The 20,585-nt window shown below is 44.3% G+C and overlaps 1 protein-coding gene across 8 annotated transcripts in view; it reads right to left on the bottom strand.

Annotated features, from left to right (window-relative positions):
* MLLT10 (MLLT10 histone lysine methyltransferase DOT1L cofactor) overlaps positions 1–20,585 on the bottom strand; it is a 385,956-nt gene that overhangs the window by 174,098 nt on the left and 191,273 nt on the right. For 6 of the 8 annotated variants that reach the window (XM_063921568.1, XM_063921569.1, XM_063921572.1 and 3 more), the window contains 2 exons: positions 12,715–12,783; positions 8,468–8,563 (listed from right to left, as the gene is read on the bottom strand). In XM_063921568.1, coding sequence (XP_063777638.1) covers positions 8,468–8,563; positions 12,715–12,783 — 165 coding nt within the window. The remainder of the gene's footprint in view (positions 1–8,467; positions 8,564–12,714; positions 12,784–20,585) is intronic. The other 2 variants (XM_063921575.1, XM_063921573.1) reach the window with 1 other exon arrangement.

Raw genomic sequence — 20,585 nt, 5'->3', positions numbered from 1 at the left:
GAATCCCGGGTAAGACTCATACCAGCCACACCAATCACACCGTACAACTCGTGATACTATATCCAGTTAACAGTATGAACAACAACTGAGCCTCACGAACAGATGGCTCATAACAATAACCCTTTAGTTAGGCAATAACTATATACAAGTATTGCAGACAATCCGCACTTGGGATGGGCGCCCAGCATCCACTACGGACTACGAGAAATAGAATTACCGGTGAGTAAATTCTTATTTTCTCTGACGTCCTAGTGGATGCTGGGAACTCCGTAAGGACCATGGGGATTATACCTAAGCTCCCAAACGGGCGGGAGAGTGCGGATGACTCTGCAGCACCAAATGAGCAAACTCAAGGTCCTCCTCAGCCAGGGTATCAAACTTGTAGAATTTTGCAAATGTGTTTGAACCCGACCAAGTAGCAGCTCGGCAAAGTTGTAAAGCCGAGACCCCTCGAGCAGCCGCCCAAGAAGAGCCCACTTTCCTCGTGGAATGGGCTTTTACAGATTTAGGATGCGGCAGTCCAGCCGCAGAATGTGAAAGTTGAATCGTGCTATAGATCCAGCGAGCAATAGTCAGCTTAGAAGCAGGAGCACCCAGCTTGTTGGGTGCATACAGGATAAATAGCGAGTTAGTTTTTCTGACTCCAGCCGTCCTGGAAACATATATTTTCAGGGCCCTGACTACGTCCAGTAACTTGGAATCCTCCAAGTCCCGAGTAGCCGCAGGCACCACAATAGGTTGGTTCACATGAAAAGCTGAAACCACCTTAGGAAAGAATTGGGAACGAGTCCTCAATTCCGTCCTATCCATATGAAAAATCAGATAAGGGCTTTTACATGACAAAGCCGCCAATTCTGATACACGCCTGGCCGACGCCAAGGCCAACAGCATGACCACTTTCCACGTGAGGTATTTTAGCTCCACGGTTTTAAGTGGCTCAAACCAATGCGACTTTAGGAAATCCAACACCACGTTGAGATCGCACGGTGTTACTGGAGGCACAAAAGGGTGCTGAATATGCAGCACTCCTTTAACAAAAGTCTGAACTTCAGGCAGTGAAGCCAGTTCTTTTTGGAAGAAAATCGACAGAGCAGAGATCTGGACCTTAATGGAACCCAATTTTAGGCCCATAGTCACTCCTGACTGTAGGAAGTGCAGAAATCGACTGAGCTGAAATTCCTCCGTTGGGGCCTTCCTGGCCTCACACCAAGCAACATATTTTCGCCATATGCGGTGATAATGTCTTACGGTCACATCTTTCCTTGCTTTAATCAGCGTAGGAATGACTTCCTCCGGAATGCCCTTTTCTTTTAGGATCCGGTGTTCAACCGCCATGCCGTCAAACGCAGCCGCAGTAAGTCTTGGAACAGACAGGGCCCCTGCTGCAGCAGGTCCTGTCTGAGCGGCAGAGGCCATGGGTCCTCTGAGATCATTTCTTGAAGTTCTGGGTACCAAGCTCTTCTTGGCCAATCCGGAACCACAAGTATGGTTCTTACTCCTCTCCTTCTTATTATTCTCAGTACCTTGGGTATGAGAGGCAGAGGAGGGAACACATAAACCGACTGGTACACCCACGGTGTCACTAGAGCGTCCACAGCTATCGCCTGAGAGTCCCTTGACCTGGCGCAATATCTTTTTAGCTTTTTGTTGAGGCGGGACGCCATCATGTCCACCTGTGGACTTTCCCAACGGTGTACAATCATTTGGAAGACTTCTGGATGAAGTCCCCACTCTCCCGGGTGGAGGTCGTGCCTGCTGAGGAAGTCTGCTTCCCAATTGTCCACTCACGGAATGAACACTGCTGACAGTGCTATCACATGATTTTCCGCAAATCGGAGAATCCTTGTGGCTTCTGCCATCGCCATCCTGCTTCTTGTGCCGCCCTGATGGTTTACATGGGCGACCGCCGTGATGTTGTCTGACTGGATCAGCACCGGCTGGTGTTGAAGCAGGGGTCTTGCCTGACTTAGGGCATTGTAAATGGCCCTTAGTTCCAGAATATTTATGTGTAGGGAAGTCTCCTGACTCGTCCATAGTCCTTGGAAGTTTCTTCCCTGTGTGACTGCCCCCCAACCTCGAAGGCGTGGTCACCAGGACCCAGTCCTGTATGCCGAATCTGCGGCCCTCTAGAAGATGAGCACTCTGCAGCCACCACAACAGCGACACCCTGGTCCTTGGAGACAGGGTTATCAGCCGATGCATCTGAAGATGCGATCCGGACCACTTGTCCAACAGATCCCACTGAAAGATCCTTGCATGGAACCTTCCGAATGGAATCGTTTTTTAAGAAGCTACCATCTTTCCCAGGACTCGCGTGCAGTGGTGCACCGACACCTGTTTTGGTTTTAGGAGGTCTCTGACTAGAGATGACAACTCCTTGGCCTTCTCCTCCGGGAGAAACACCTTTTTCTGTTCTGTGTCCAGGAACAGTAGACGCGTTGTAGGAACCAGCTGCGACTTTGGAATATTCAGGATCCAGCCGTGCTGTTGTAGCACTTCCCGAGCTAGTGCTACTCCGATCAACAACTGTTCCCTGGACCTTGCCTTTATAAGGAGATCGTCCAAGTACGGGATAATTATAACTCCCTTTTTTCGAAGGAGTATCATCATTTCGGCCATTACCTTGGTAAATACCCTCGATGCCGTGGACAGACCAAACGGCAACGTCTGGAATTGGTAATGACAGTCCTGTACCACAAATCTGAGGTACTCCTGGTGAGGAGGGTCAATGGGGACATGCAGGTAAGCATCCTTGATGTCCAGTGATACCATGTAATCCCCTTCGTCCAGGCTTGCAATAACCGCCCTGAGCGATTCCATTTTGAACTTGAACCTTCTTATATAAGTGTTCAAGGATTTCAAATTTAAAATGGGTCTCACCGAACCGTCCGGTATCGGTACCACAAACATTGTGGAATAGTAACCCCGTCCCTGTTGAAGGAGGGGTACTTTGGTTATCACCTGCTGGGAGTACAGCTTGTGAATCGCCTCCAGCACCGCCTCCCTGTCTGGGGGAGTAGTTGGCAAGGCTGATTTGAGGAAACGGCGAGGGGGAGACGTCTCGAATTCCAGCTTGTACCCCTGAGATACCACTTGTAGAATCCAGGGATCCACCCGTGAGCGAACCCACTGGTCGCTGAAGTTCCGGAGACGGGCCCCCACCGCACCTGGCTCCACCTGTGGAGCCCCAGCGTCATGCGGTGGACTTAGAGGAAGCGGGAGAGGACTTTTGTTCCTGGGAACTTGCTGTTTGGTGCAGCTTTTTCCCCCTACCTCTGCCTCTGGGCAGAAAGGACGCGCCTTTATCCCGCTTGCCTTTATGGGGCCGAAAGGACTGTACCTGATAATACGGTGCTTTCTTTGGCTGTGAGGGAACATGGGGTAAAAATGTCGACTTCCCAGCCGTCGCTGTGGAAACGAGGTCCGAGAGACCATCCCCAAACAATTCCTCACCATTGTAAGGCAAAACCTCCATGTGCCTTTTAGAATCCGCATCACCTGTCCACTGCCGAGTCCATAATACTCTCCTGGCAGAAATGGACATTGCATTTATTCTAGATGCCTGTTGGCAAATATCCCTCTGTGCATCTCTCATGTATAAGACTACGTCTTTTATATGCTCTACAGTTAGCAATATAGTGTCCCTGTCAAGGGTATCAATGTTATCAGACAGGGAATCTGACCACGCAGCTGCAGCACTGCACATCCATGCTGAAGCAATAGCCGGTCTCAGTATAATACCTGAGTGTGTATATACAGACTTCAGGATAGCCCCCTGCTTTCTATCCGCAGGCTCCTATAGGGCGGCTGTATCCGGAGACGGTAGTGCCACCTTCTTTGACAAGCGTGTGAGCGCTTTATCCACCCTAGGGGATGTCTCCCAGCGTATCCTATCCTCTGGCGGGAAAGGGAACGCCCTTAGTAACTTTTTGGAAATTACCAGTTTCTTATCGGGGGAAACCCACGCTTCATCACACACTTCATTTAACTCTTCAGAAGGGGGAAAAACCACAGGTTGCTTTTTCTCCCCAAACATAATACCCTTTTTTGTGGTACCAGGGTTAATGTCAGAAATGTGCAACACATTTTTCATTGCCGTAATCATGTAACGGATGGCCCTATTGGAATGTACACTAGTCTCATCGTCGTCGACACTGGAGTCAGTATCCGTGTCGACATCTGTGTCTGCCATCTGAGGTAGCGGGCGTTTTTGAGCCCCTGATGGCTTTTGAGACGCCTGGGCAGGCACGGACTGAGAAGCCGGCTGTCCCACATCTGCTATGTCATCAAACCTCTTATGTAAGGAGTTGACACTGTCACGTAATTCCTTCCACATATCCATCCACTCAGGTGTCGACCCCGCAGGAGGTGACATCACATTTATCGGCACCTGCTCCGCCTCCACATAAGCCTCCTCATCAAACATGTCGACACAGCCGTACCGACACTCCGCACACACACAGGGAATGCTCTGACTGAGGACAGGACCCCACAAAGTCCTTTGGAGAGACAGAGAGAGAGTATGCCAGCACACACCACAGCGCTATAAATCACAGGGATGTACACTATAATGAGTGATTTTACCCTATAGCAGCTATATATATAGTATTTGCGCCTAAATTTAGTGCCCCCCCTCTCTTTTTTACCCTATTGAGCCTGGAAACTGCAGAGGAGAGTCCTTCCAGCGGAGCTGTGAGAGGAAATGGCGCCAGTGTGCTGAGGGAGATAGCCCCGCCCCCTTCACGGCGGACTTCTCCCGCTTTTTTTTATGGATATATGGCAGGGGATTTTACACATATATAGTCTTAATGACTATATTATGTGTATTTTTTGCCAATGTAAGGCAATCTTATTGCAGCCCAGGGCGCCCCCCCCCAGCACCCTGCACCCATCAGTGACCGGAGTGTGAGGTGTGCATGGGGAGCAATGGCGCACAGCTGCAGTGCTGTGCGCTACCTTAATGAAGACCGGAGTCTTCAGCCGCCGATTTTCTGGACGTTCTTCTTGCTTCTGGCTCTGCAAGGGGGACGGCGGCGCGGCTCCGGGATCGGACGACCGAGGCTGGGCCTGTGTTCGATCCCTCTGGAGCTAATGGTGTCCAGTAGCCTAGAAGCCCAAGCTAGCTGCAAGCAGGTAGGTTCGCTTCTCTCCCCTAAGTCCCTCGTAGCAGTGAGTCTGTTGCCAGCAGATCTCACTGAAAATAAAAAACCTAAATATACTTTCTTTTCTAGAAGCTCAGGAGAGCCCCTAGTGTGCATCCAGCTCGAGCCGGGCACAGATTCTAACTGAGGTCTGGAGGAGGGGCATAGAGGGAGGAGCCAGTGCACACCAGGTAGTCCTAATTCTTTCTTAGAGTGCCCAGTCTCCTTCGGAGCCCGCTATTCCCCATGGTCCTTACGGAGTTCCCAGCATCCACTAGGACGTCAGAGAAATGAAATATTTCCTTCTCACAACTTATCGGGCGTCTTTTTTGCCAAAAATGCATCTTAGTTGCAACGCAATGAGACTAGGATGCCTGAGGATACTGTGCTGATTAATTTGATAGAGGACACTTGTACATCTGTGTGCGACTGAGTCTCTGAATCTGTAGACGAAGTGCTACAATGTAGCTGCCACAGCTTTATTCCATTAGAAATTCTTTTCCATATACAGACTCAGTCACACACAATATACAAGTGTCGTATCAAATTAATCAGCACAGTCTCCTTGTGCGTAGCATTGTGTTGTGACAGACGCCTTTTCGGCAAAAAAAAAAAAAAGGATACCTGACGTTTGGAGAGCTGTACGGGACTTTCACGCGCAGACCATTTCACTCTGCTTGGTGTATTGAGGATAGATGTATGAGCTGCCCCACTTACACGTCTGGTCAGTCATACACTGAACATTCTGTCCATTCAGCTTGGTGCAGCTAATTGTGCTGAAAGTAAGTAATTACCCCAGCACTAAGTTAATCACAAATAAGCTGAACCAGGTAATTATAGACCAGTTAGTCTTACATCTATAGTGGGGAAAGTATTGGAAGGTATTCTAAGAGATAGTATTCAGAAGTTCCTTGAAACCAATAAGGTCATTAAAAGGAATCAACATGGGTTTATGAAGGACAGATCCTGTCAAACCAACTTACTTGGCTTTTATGAAACAGTAAGCGCAAACCTAGATCAGGGTAAAGACGTGGATGTAATCTTTTTAGACTTTGCCAAAGCGTTCGATACTGTACCGCACATGAGACTTATATACAAGCTACAAGAAGCAGGGCTAGGAAGCACAATATGCACTTGGGTCAAAAACTGGTTAGATAATAGGAAGCAGCGCGTTGTGGTTAATGGATCTTTTTCAACTTGGACTGAAGTGCTAAGTGGTGTGCCGCAAGGCTCAGTATTAGGACCGCTATTGTTCAATATTTTCATTAACGACCTAACAGAAGGTCTAGAGAGCATGGTGTCAATTTTTGCAGATGATACCAAATTGTGTAAGGCTATAAATACAGAGGAGGATGCTGAGTCTCTTCAGAACGACTTAGTTAAATTAGAAGCATGGGCAGCCAAATGGAGAATGCGCTTCAACACAGACAAGTGTAAGGTAATGCACTGTGGTAACAAGAACAAAAATTACACCTACCTACTAAATGGGGTAAAATTAGGGGATTCTGTACTGGAAAAGGACTTAGGTGTCCTCATAGATAGCAAGCTAAGAAGTAGTATCCAAAGTAGGACTGCAGCAAAGAAGGCTAATAAGATATTAGCATGCATAAAACGGGGTATTGATGCTAGGGACGAGAGTATTATACTCCCGTTATATAAATCACTAGTGAGGCCACACCTTGAATACTGTGTACAGTTCTGGGCACCGTACTACAAAAAGGATATCCTGGAGCTTGAAAAGGTACAGAGGAGGGCGACCAAACTAATTAAGGGCATGGAGACGATGGAATACAAGGAAAGGCTTGAAAGACTAGGCATGTTTACATTGGAAAAGCGGAGACTAAGAGGGGATATGATCAACATCTACAAATATATAAGGGGACAATACACAGAGCTTGCGCAGGACCTGTTTTTGGTTAGATCAACACAGAGGACTCGTGGACACTCGCTCAGGTTAGAGGAGAGGAGATTCCGCACAATACGGCGTAAAGGCTTTTTCACGGTAAGGACAATACGTGTTTGGAATTCCCTGCCCGAGGGAGTTGTAATGGCGGAATCTGTCAACACCTTTAAGAATGGGTTAGATAAATTCCTATTGGAAAAGGATATCCAGGGGTATGGTGCATAGTCATGCATTATAGTTACTATAAATAGGGATTAAATGCAATGGCTGACAGCAGCATCAGTCAGAAATTTTAGTCAAATCATCATGCATAGGACACCACAAATAGGTTGAACTCGATGGACAATTGTCTTTTTTCAACCTCAGATACTATGTTACTATGTTACCTATACACAGGATACATTTGATATTAAATATGATACATTTCTAAGAATTGATCATTCTACATCATACCAATCTTAAGTTGTGATGCTCACCATCTTTACATCTACTGGGCAGTTACGGGTTGGGGATGTACTGCTGGGCTCGCCACAGGTTCTATTCCCACTCTATAGGCGTCATGGACACCCATGAGTGGGAATAGCCCGTTTGCCGGAATTGTAAGCGTGTACTGCATCGCCACTAATTAAATCGGCCCCTTACTAATGAATGTAAATGTACATACAGAATTCAATTAACTTATGGGATGGCATCACCATCAGCTTGACATGTGAATGCATGAAGAATAGCAAAAACAAATCACTGGACAGACGTAAAACCTAACTAGTAAGTACACTAACTGCTGAACAAACACTTGACCTTATACAAGCTTTGATTTGCGCTTAATTACTACATACACTACATAAAGGCACATTGGAAATACACTATAATATATATATATATATATACATATACACACACACACATACACACACATATACACCAGTGGTTCCCAAACTATGTGCCTAGGCACCCCGAGGTGTTGCGAGGTTCTTGCAGGGGTGCATTGAGTTGGTGGTCCAGGTCCAAATCACATTATTTATAGTTAAAGTGATAGGCAAAACCAGTGCTAGGGCTGCCAATCATATCACATGTGGCCATCGGAAGCAGAACTGTGCACCACCACATAACTGACCCTAAGGATGACAGGTAGACACAATTTACTTCATATAATCATTTTATCAAAATGTATTAATAAAAATTTTTTATCTTCGAGGTGCCGGTAAAAATGCTGATACTCTAGGGCGCCGTAATTCAAGAACGTTTAGGAACCCCTGATATAGACTACTTATAATTTTTTTTTTTTAAATGTGGTCTTTAACAGACAGCAAAATCTTTGTATATTCCTGCATTCGTGCCATGTTTATAACCTGTTCAAGCATAAATGTCAGCAGCTGCAATGCAAGTCTCTCTTGCTGGTGTCCTGTAGTGTGTCTGGGCTCACCTTTTCAGTAGTCACAGTCAGAGAGGGAACTAATGACGCCAATGGCTCCATTTGCTTTCTGGATTTCTGTCTGTGCTTTTCTTTCTCTTTATGTTTCTGAAATCAACAAGAAAAAATGACAAATTTTCATTCGGCTCCAAACAAAAACTTTGGCTTGCAATAGTTGCACATACAGGGAAAAAGGAACAATAACTGATCACTGTATTATTTGGCTTATTGTGCAACATTACAGAAAATAGCAGATGGCTAATGATCACTTTGCTGGGATGTGATTGGTCTCTAGCCATGCACATGTTCGATGTAAACTAACACGAGTCTTTAGGCTGTGCATTACTGCCTTATTGGTTGAATGAACAAGACGGTCTTCTCACACACCTCTGTAAATTTTCAAAACATTGTGCATTTATGGTTACATACACGCAGTAGGGACACTTTATGAAACACTGACCCCAAACTGACCTGAATCAATCAGATTTTGATTGGGAATGGCAGAAAAGCCAAACGGTTGATCACTAATTTGATACCATGCAAGATTATCGGCAACCAGCATCATTTGGTGCCCATACGCGCCACAAAACCGGAAGCTGGACCAGATTCGCCTGGGTATTGACCGATAAAAGAACTTAAAGCCCTCTCTTTACCACAGTTTCAACTGTATCTCACGCTAACAGGTCCTGAAACATTTACACTGCAAAACATAAAAAAAAGTATGACTCTAAATTGTAGCAGTCCAACCATACACCTTCCAGTCTAAGCTAAGAAACATAGAATTTGACGTCAGATAAGAACCTCTTGGCCAAGCTTGTCTGCCCTTTGACAGATACAGTTACGCAAAAAAGAAATTACACACCATTTCAAATCCGTTATTACAGGACATAGAGTCAATCATCTTGTCCTTATCAAGTTCTAAAATGTAATACTTCTTTTACATTTCCTGTGACAAACAATCGACAACATGACAGAAACCATTTCACTGCCAGAGAAGGTTGTAATGTCTGACTCAGGTGATGTGTTTAAGAAAGGTTTAGACAAATTTCTAGCCAAAAAAAGGAATCCAAGGATATAATCTGTAATAATAATGTATGAGTGTATCTGGGTCAGTGAAAGAAAATCCAGTGCATAGCAGTACATCAAAATATAGGTTGAACTCGATAGACAAATTGTATTTTTTCAACCTCGACAACTATGTAACTATGTAGAGAACCAAGAGCATCCTCACGGCTTTCTTATCAATGAAGAAAGAATTTGAACCAATCAAGGAAACATCCTTATTTTTTCAGGAAGTGCTACTACCTCTACAGCTTTGCACATCTCAGTGCAGAACATTTAGGTTTGTTTTAACACCGTGCTAAGGAGGAAATACATGTGCAATTATCGCAGGGAAGCAGATGTTACCCTCACACCAATCTAGAAAGTTTAAAAGGTTTTTTCTAAACAATCGAACGTCCATCACTGAAAAGTAAATAAAAAGGATTTCCAAATAGATGGCAATGAAGATAGCTGCTAATCTTCCCAGTAGTGCCCTAGCAAATTCACCCAAAGGATCAGGCCGTGTAAGGCTGAGAAATAGAATAGCTCTCCAAAAGCTACATCCGCAGATCTTCAGGCCTCTGTCAACATGGCAAATGTTAAAGTTCATGACTCTACAATCAGACGACGCCTAAAAGACCAAGAATTTCAAATCGGGGTAGTGAGGGGAAAGCCCCTTTACTCCAAAAAATCAAAACAAACAAAACATTGCTGTTAGGATTCAGTTACAAAGTTGGATCTGAATAAAACAGAGCCTTCTGGAGCAACAGATGTTGTTTGGTCTTAAGGCACAGGACCTTCTTTGGCAAAAACCAGAACAGTTGAGCTCCATGTTATAGTGGCAATGTGGGGTTCTTCTACAGCCGCAGCACCTAAAATCTTATAATCGTGGAGTCCAACATGGACTACTCAATAGGAAAATCTGACGTCATTTGTCAGACAACTGAAACTGGTCTGAAAATGTAACAAGTAACTGGACACCGAACCTAAGCACATCACCAAATTTACAACGCAATTGTGGAAAAAGAAAATAATTAAGGTTTTGAATTGCCAAGTTGAAGTCCAAACATCAAACTCATTGAGATACTAAGGAACATAGATAAAGAGATCTTTTCATATACAAACGCAGATCATCTCATTCTAAGAAAGAAAAAAAAAAAAAAAAAAGAAGGACTATTCGGACTCATTCTGCAAGTCAACATTTTTAGAAGGGGCATTTTGTTAGTCCCCCTGAGCCCCATTAGAGTGAAGGTGCAGGCCTTTGAAGATTAAATATCCAGTAACCCAGCCTTTAGAAAACGAAAAAGCAGGGTACGTAAAGGACACTGGATCGGTCCCATCAACTGACAACAGAAAAAAATGAATTGTGTTCTTTAACGAGATGCATCCCAGAAGAGATACCGGATTTAGTATGCTAACCAACAGGCAAAACAGGAAAAACAAACACGAACAAATGGAAAAAAAAAAGAAAAGAAAAGAAAAAGAAATAAAGCTGGTGTGTAAAATGGGACTTCATAGAGGGACTGGTCCTTTCTTTCTCATCTGCTTCACTCATCTTCGTATTCAATCAGTATGTTTATCACAGTCCTTACTTGTATATAAACAGAAATATACCACAGAAAGCTGCAGTATAAGAAAAACACTAACAGAATAAAAAGTAAAATAAACAAATGAATATGAAAAATAGTCCATCCAGTGTACCCAAAAAGATGAAAAAATTTTGCCCTTAGCGTTCATTCATATTAATGTTTTGGCCGAATATGCTCATGTTTTGGTAGGTCTGAAACGCTGGATAGCAAGGCGCATGATTTTACCACCACTTTGTTTAACCCCATATTGTAGAATGATGCTTGTGAGTAGTGGAGGCAGAGGTAGCAGGATCAATGGCCATAGCGTCTGCACGATTTTCTACGATAATTTAGGCGTGAACAAATCCTGTTCATCTGAATGAGCCCTTAGAATTGCCTGACCTACATGTCCTTAGATGGGAAAATACAGAGGGTAACAGAGAACACCTACAAAAAAAAAAAAAAAAAAAAAAAAAAGGGGTGGGGAGTTCTTACCAAAATTGCACGATCAGAAATCATTAGTAAACATTTGTGACTGTGAATATACATCTTGTCGTATTCTATTCTATTTTATCTGGATTATCAAGCATGTATTTACCATAGTACCGAGACTGACCCAGATGTACAAAACTAATTAGATCTGCTTTATATTAAGTGTCACTGCAATTTCATGTTGGCAGAAATCTGCAGAGTATCTAACAGAACTCCACAATAAGTCACGCTTAACGTTTTCTATTTAAGGAGTTAAACTAAAAAAAAAAAAAACCTATAGAAAGCTTTGCGTTGACAGATGGACCATTTCTGCTTTGAAGAAAACAATCTACCCTATTAAATATCAGGGACAATTTTGATAGTTAACTGACCCTTTGGCTTTCAGATCTCAGGAGACCTTTCAGGAGACTATTAAATGTCCGTTATAACCATAGCTTATTAAAGTACACAACAGCATTTAGACCCTTCACGATCAGATATTTAAATTTTCTTTAAAAATATAACATTGTAATACGGACTAAAAACTGCGCTGTCAGGAAGAACTAACCACAGTTTTTTGTGTTTACGTATTTATATTTAAAATGGTAACTTTAAATGTTAAACGATAAAAAAACAACAATCCAAACAAGCAGTGATAAAGGTTTCTTTGCTAAGTTACGTTTTTAGCAACAAGTGAAAAAAATTATTTCACAAATATGAGCCTGGGCTGAATAGGACTTGGCTGGCAGCCCAGAGCACTGTAGTTAGGGATATCAATGCTTGCTTTAAAAGCGAAAGGGGATTCCGGGTCAGAAAATTTCAGATGTGTCATTCTTTCCTCACCACTGTGTTGTGGAAAAATGGAGCTGGTTGATTACCTCACCGCTCACACAATGTAGCTGTAAAGTGCCTACGACATGCTTTTCCCCTTTGCTCAATTGGGTAGCGAAATATGTATTGGACAGAACAATTATTTTATTTATGCCAACAATGAGTGATAGCAACAGTGCCCCTTAAAATATGCCGATCACCTACGTGAATTGGAGGCTGCAATTATCACGTAACCATGATGTTTCATGCCTCACTACTATATAGTGAACGGATATGCTACATTCCCATGAGTATTGGCGGAGCCCACACAACTGGTATACTTTAATAATCATGAAATATACCACTTACTATTAAAGGCATTTTGCACCACACAAACTTTTTTTTAACCAGATCTCTCCTCTGTCGTGGCTCATTGTCCTACGTCAAAAAGAAAATGTAAACAATAAAAATGATATTCATTAGACAAATGTTAAGAGTCGTACTAGAAGACCCCATAGATTGCGCTGGAAGTGACATGGACAACAAGCAGAGCACAGGCTGTACAATAAGCACTCAGTCCTGCTGTACAGGACGCTTTGGTAGGGCTTCCCTATAATCCATTTCAGGAGATTGAGGAAAAGCATTTCTTCATCAATGGTAATCGGAGCAAACTCATTTTTAAAGCAGCAGCCTGGGGGCTTTTTCCCCTCCTTACATGACTAGCCCTTTTCAGATAAGCATAGCTACATGATCTTTCCCTGGTACCTTTGGGAATGCCACTCACAAAAGAAAGAGTTTGTATTTTCCTGAGGTTCCACGTGAATGAAGTCGCAGGAAGACAGGCAAGGAATAATGGATTGCCATCTGCGCGATATATCAGTTAAGCTGCCACATTTCAAAAGCTCAATAACATTTAAAACAAAGAACCAAACCTGATCTTGCGCCCCTACGGTCTTAAGTGCATAACTGACTCATTTTAACCCCTTCGCAACCACCAAGCCATGCAATGCTATCAAAACGCTTGCTTAAAATCAGTGTTTGCGTTCGTTAATTTGAAGGAATAGCTCAGGATCATTAGAGTTACAATTATTTAATAAAATGGTAAGATACAGAACAAGCTCCCAGCAGATGCCTCATGCCTCAGCGATGGCACTACTTGCTAGGTAAATTGATAAGCTGAATACTAGCTGTATCGGTGACACGGCTACATTAAAGATTCTATAAAAAGTTACTTTAGTAAGTAATTTTATAAATCTACAACTATTGGTACCAAAACCCCCGAGGGTGCACCTTATCCAAATTATGGGGTCCCTCCCTTGAGACCACCTCCTCTGCACTGTTCTGTCAGCACTTCTACTGGGTTAGCATACTGGAGGGCCTAATGTGCAAGTAGATTGCAAGTCAACCCATAAGTCAGTACAGCCTCTAGTTCTGGTCATCAGGCCAAATCAAGGTCCAACCTAGCAGCAAAAGGAACGTGTCAAAATGTAATCAGCTGGGGGCAGAGCCATTATTATATCTGAGGTGTAGCGGATATAGGCGCCAGCTTGTGATGTACTCGTGAATCGGGCTTCCACTGTGTGGACATAATAAAAACATGGACCTCAGCAGCACAGAGGATAGGAGCAGCATTCAGCTATGGGAGTGGGCAGGCAGCTTTTCTAAATGTTTACTACAGAAAGGTACCTACATCCTTTAAATGCTTTCCGCAAATCGTAACATGTTAAAGTAAGGAACATCAGAACTAAATACCAATCACAGCTAAAAAGTGTTTCTATTTAAATGAATTTGCAATTGGTAGTTATATTTAAATTTATACACTGACAAAGCTTTTATGAGTTACTAGACATTATCAAAATGTTATTACTGTACAGTGGAAGTGACATTCCATATATATGTTGTTTTACATGGACAACCAACATAATGCTCTCCCAAGCCTTGAAGCAGGCTGTAATTGGTTTAGATTCTTACAGATAACCATCACTACCTGTAAGGGAAAAATAACACGATTTAGGAAGAAGGGGGTTGTATTACAGGAATAGTTAGTTAGGGTTTGGGATAGAATTTATTAAAAGATAGACAAAAGCAAACTTAAGCTGAGCACACAATATACTGTACGATATATCATTCCAACATAGACTGGTAATTCATCGCATCTTTGTATCTGATGTACTGCACATCGGATGGGACGATGTAATGAATGACGGCATGCAGTTAGATGAATGCTGTGATGATACATCGCGCCGTCATACGCCGGATAGTGCAGTGTGTACGGCGGGCATGATATAGGATTACACTGTGTCACACCATCAGCTGGAACACACATCATATAGTGTGTACGCAGCTTTAGCCATTAAACCGTCTCCGAACCTGTATTTTATCAGTCTACCATCAGCCCTAGTTTGTTTTTGGGAACAATAGGACTTTATTGATTTAAATAGTCTCTGTGATGACCTCCTGTTTACTCCCAGGGCACTTTTTACCCAAATAAGCCGAAACGGTTTGAAGACAAAAGTGTTTGTTAACCAAATGAGCCATCTCCTGCTTTTACATATATCAAACTGTGATAGCAGATTAGAAAGAACAAACAACAAAAAAGGGTCATAAATAAAACAAAGAAATTGTTCTAAACAGATGCATGCCAGTCATTTAATATCAACTTTTCTAATTCACCACTACAGTATTTATCATGTAAAAGGGATTCATTAAGACGCCAGGTCCATTGGCCAGGGGATCGAGACGGGGCCGAAAGAGACATATACACTGGAGCATGGTCTTTTTATAAATGTTAGTTCCTGTTATGTGACTGATGCGGTTACATTAGAGAACAGGTTTAATGGCATTGTCTTCTTGTGGCGTGCACTTGGGGTCAATGCATTGGTTTGTAATGTGCCATTTGAACAGTGTAATGGCGGTACATCGCAACTGCATAGTAAAATGTGCAATGTTATTTGCTCGTCACTGATAACTGAATATGTCCCTAGGATCTAAACACTGCACAGAGATGACAGTAGGGGGAATATTTACTAAAGTGTGGGTTTACAGAAGTGGATATGTTACCATTAGCAACTAAGCAGACTCTACTTATCATTTACCTTAAGGAAGATAATAGCTATAATCTGATTGGTTGCTTTAAAAAACAATCTCCAATTCTGTAAACCAGCACTTTAGTAAATATACCCCTAGGTGTTTTGATGCATTGTCCATTCTCATGCAGGCAGGTAAACAGAAACCTTGTGCATTGCAAGACAACACCTTTGGGATCAATAACCGCTGCATCCAACACTATTCAAGAGGTTGAAAACATGCACTTACTGTACTGCAACACCAAGTACCACCCACTAGCATAAAGGTGCATAGCTCTTCCAGCATAACTCCTATAAGCACAGGCCAGCAGATATGGAGATATAACCTAATCATTCCAATACTCAGTCCCTAATCGTTCGCCCACATTCAGCTGCACTGAACACAAAGGGGTTAATGGAGGCTCTGGCTTTCATCCCTCTCCCCCACCACCTGCAAGTGTAAGCCTTTATACTTACTACATGTCAAACACAATTACTTTATCACTGACATTTTCTTAATGCTAGTGGGTAAGCACAAAAAAGGCATCAATGTGCAATGAAGAAGCTTGTCTTGGTAGAATGTACTTATTGGAAGCCATAGGTTCCATCCCCATTTGCATACTACAGTATCACAGGCATTAGAAAATGCTAGCTAAAGCAGCGTAAATCTGGCCTAAGGAACAGGTGTAGAATATTAGACTGCAAGCTCTTTTGAGGGATGGGCCTTATATAGGTTTATTAGCAAACCAAAAAAGCAAGAAACTGGGCAAAACCATGCTGCACTGAAGGTGGGGCAGATGTGCAGAGAGAGTTCGATTTGGGTGGGGTGTGTTCAAACTAAAAATAAGAATTTACTTACCGATAATTCTATTTCTCATAGTCCGTAGTGGATGCTGGGGACTCCGTCAGGACCATGGGGAATAGCGGGCTCCGCAGGAGACAGGGCACATCTAAAAAAGCTTTTAGGTCACATGGTGCGTACTGGCTCCTCCCCCTATGACCCTCCTCCAAGCCTCAGTTAGGTACTGTGCCCGGACGAGCGTACACAATAAGGAAGGATCTTGAATCCCGGGTAAGACTCATACCAGCCACACCAATCACACCATACAACTTGTGATCTGAATCCAGTTAACAGTATGATAACAAAACGAAGTAGCCTCTAAAAAGATGGCTCACAACAATAATAACCCGATTTTTGTAACAATAACTATGTACAAGTATTGCAGACAATCCGCACTTGGGATGGGCGCCCAGCATCCACTACGGACTATGAGAAATAGAATTATCGGTAAGTAAATTCTTATTTTCTCTAACGTCCTAGTGGATGCTGGGGACTCCGTCAGGACCATGGGGATTATACCAAAGCTCCCAAACGGGCGGGAGAGTGCGGATGACTCTGCAGCACCGAATGAGAAAACTCCAGGTCCTCTGTAGCCAGAGTATCAAATTTGTAAAATTTTACAAACGTGTTCTCCCCTGACCACGTAGCTGCTCGGCAAAGTTGTAATGCCGAGACTCCTCGGGCAGCCGCCCAAGATGAGCCCACCTTCCTTGTGGAGTGGGCCTTTACAGATTTAGGCTGTGGCACGCCTGCCACAGAATGTGCAAGTTGGATTGTGCTACAGATCCAACGTGCAATCGTCTGTTTAGACGCAGGAGCACCCATCTTGTTGGGTGCATACAATGTAAACAACGAGTCAGTTTTTCTGACTCCAGCTGTCCTTGAAATATATATTTTTAATGCTCTGACAACGTCCAGTAACTTGGAGTCCTCCAAGTCGCTAGTAGCCGCAGGCACCACAATAGGCTGGTTTAAGTGAAATGCCGAAACCACCTTAGGGAGAAATTGAGGACGCGTCCTCAATTCTGCCCTGTCCGAATGGAATATCAGATATGGGCTCTTGTATGACAAAGCTGCCAACTCTGAAACTCTCCTGGCAGAAGCCAGGGCCAACAGCATGGTTACCTTCCATGTAAGGTATTTTAATTCTACCGATTTTAACGGCTCAAACCAATGAGATTTGAGAAAATTTAGAACCACGTTCAAATCCCACGGTGCCACTGGAGGCACTATTGGGGGTTGTATATGTAGTACACCTTTGACAAAAGTTTGTACTTCAGGCACTGACGCCAATTCCTTCTGGAAGAAAATTGATAAGGCCGAAATTTGAACTTTAATAGACCCCAATTTTAGGCCCATAGACAATCCTGCTTGCAGGAAATGTAAGAATCGACCCAATTGAAATTCTTCCGTTGGAGCCTTCTTGGCCTCACACCACGCAACATATTTTCGCCAAATGCGGTGATAATGTTGTACAGTCACTTCCTTCCTAGCCTTAATCAAGGTAGGAATAACTTCCTCTGGAATGCCCTTTTCTTTTAGAATCCGGCGTTCAACCGCCATGCCGTCAAACGCAGACGCGGTAAGTCTTGGAACATACAAGGTCCCTGCTGAAGCAGATCCCTTCTCAGAGGTAGAGGCCACGGATCCTCCGTGAGCATCTCTTGAAGTTCCGGATACCAAGTTCTCCTTGGCCAGTCCGGAGCCACCAGTATCGTTCTTACTCCTCTTTTCCGTATAATTCTCAGCACCTTTGGTATGAGAGGCAGAGGAGGGAACACATACACTGATTGGTACACCCACGGTGTTACCAGAGCGTCCACAGCTATTGCCTGAGGGTCTCTTGACCTGGCGCAATACCTGTCCAATTTTTTGTTGAGGCGAGACGCCATCATGTCTACCTTTGGTTTTTCCCAACGGTTCACAATCATGTGGAAAACTTCTGGATGAAGTCCCCACTCTCCCGGGTGAAGGTCGTGTCTGCTGAGGAAATCTGCTTCCCAGTTGTCCACTCCCGGGATGAACACTGCTGACAGTGCTATGACATGATTCTCCGCCCAGCGCAGAATCCTTGTCGCTTCTGCCATTGCACTCCTGCTTCTCGTGCCGCCTTGTCGGTTTACGTGGGCGACTGCCGTGATGTTGTCGGACTGGATCAACACCGGCTGACCCTGAAGCAGCGGTTTTGCCAGACTTAGAGCATTGTAGATCGCTCTTAGCTCCAGTATATTTATGTGAAGAGACGTCTCCAGGCTTGACCACACGCCCTGGAAGTTTCTTCCCTTTGTGACTGCTCCCCAACCTCGTAGGCTGGCATCCGTAGTCACCAGGACCCAGTCCTGTATGCCGAATCTGCGGCCCACTAACAGATGGGCAGTCTGCAGCCACCACAGGAGAGACAACCTTGTTCTTGGTGACAGTGCTATCCGCTGATGCATGTGTAGATGCGATCCGGACCATTTGTCCAGCAGATCCCACTGAAATGTCCGTGCATGGAATCTGCCGAATGGAATCGCTTCGTACGAAGCCACCATCTTTCCCAGGACTCTTGTGCATTGATGTACTGACACCGTTCCTGGTTTTAGGAGGTTCCTGACAAGTTCGGATAACTCCCTTGCTTTTTCCTCCGGGAGAAACACCTTTTTCTGAACCGTGTCCAGAATCATTCCCAGGAACAGCAGACGAGTTGTCGGGGTCAATTGAGATTTTGGAAGATTCAGAATCCACCCGTGTTGCTGGAGCACTACCTGGGTTAGTGCTACACCGACTTCCAGCTGTTCTCTGGACTTTGCCCTTATCAGGAGATCGTCCAAGTAAGGGATAATTAATACGCCTTTTCTTCGTAGAAGAACCATCATTTCGGTCATTACCTTGGTAAAGACCCGAGGGGCCGTAGACAAACCAAACGGCATCGTTTGAAACGGATAATGACAGTCTTGTATCACGAACCTGAGATACCCTTGGTGTGAGGGGTAAATTGGGACATGCAGATATGCATCCTTTATGTCCAGGGACACCATGAAGTCCCCGTCTTCCAGATTCGCTATCACTGCTCTGAGTGACTCCATTTTGAACTTGAATTTCTGTATGTACAGGTTCAAGGATTTCAGATTTAGAATAGGTCTTACCGAACCGTCCGGCTTCGGTACCACAAATAGTGTGGAATAATACCCCTTTCCCTGTTGTAGGAGGGGTACCTTGACTATCACCTGCTGAGAATACAGCTTGTGAATGGCTTCCAAAACCGACGTCCTTTCTGAGGGAGACGTTGGTAAAGCAGACTTTAGGAACCGGCGAGGGGGAAACCTTTCGAACTCCAGCATGTAACCCTGAGATATTATCTGCAGGACCCACGGGTCCACTTGTGAGTGAGCCCATTGATTGCTGAAAATCTTGAGTCGACCCCCCACCGTTCCTGGGTCCGCTTGTAAAGCCCCAGCGTCATGCTGATGGCTTTGTAGAAGCCGGGGCGGGCTTCTGTTCCTGGGCAGGGGCTGCGTGCTGCCCTTTCTTACCCTTTCCTCTGCCTCTCGGCAGATAAGACTGTCCTTTTGGTCGCTTTTTATAGGAGCGAAAGGACTGCGGCTGAAAAGACGGTGTCTTTTTCTGTTGTGAAGGGGTCTGAGGTAAAAAGGTGGATTTGCCGGCAGTTGCCGTGGTCACCAGGTCCGAAAGACCGACCCCAAACAATTCCTCTCCTTTATATGGCAATACTTCCATATGCCTCTTGGAATCCGCATCACCTGACCACTGTCGCGTCCATAAACTTCTTCTAGCAGATATGGACATCGCGCTTACTCTTGATGCTAGAGTACAAACATCCCTCTGAGCATCTCGCATATAAAGAAAAGCATCCTTTAATTGCTCTAGAGTCAATAAAATACTGTCCCTATCCAGGGTCTCAATATTTTCAGTCAGAGAATCCAACCACACTACCCCAGCACTGCACATCCAGGCTGAGGCTATTGCCGGTCGCAGTATAACACCCGTATGTGTGTATATACTCTTCAGTGTAGTTTCCAGCCTCCTATCTGCTGGATCCTTGAGGGCGGCCGTATCAGGAGACGGCAACGCCACTTGCTTTGATAAACGTGTGAGCGCCTTATCCACCTTAGGGGGTGATTCCCAGCGCGCCCTAACCTCTGGTGGGAAAGGGTATAATGCCAACAACTTCTTTGAAATTAGCATTTTTCTATCGGGGGTAACCCACGCTTCATCACACACATCATTCAATTCCTCTGATTCTGGGAAAAATACAGGTAGTTTTTTCACCCCCCACATAATACCCCTTTTTGAGGTACCAGTAGTATCAGAGAGCTGCAAAGCCTCCTTCA

The sequence above is a fragment of the Pseudophryne corroboree genome, chromosome 5 (assembly GCF_028390025.1).
Source record: "Pseudophryne corroboree isolate aPseCor3 chromosome 5, aPseCor3.hap2, whole genome shotgun sequence".
NCBI lineage: Eukaryota > Metazoa > Chordata > Amphibia > Anura > Myobatrachidae > Pseudophryne > Pseudophryne corroboree.
Note: the sequence above shows the minus strand (reverse complement) of the source record. Positions and strands in the feature narration are given on the sequence as shown.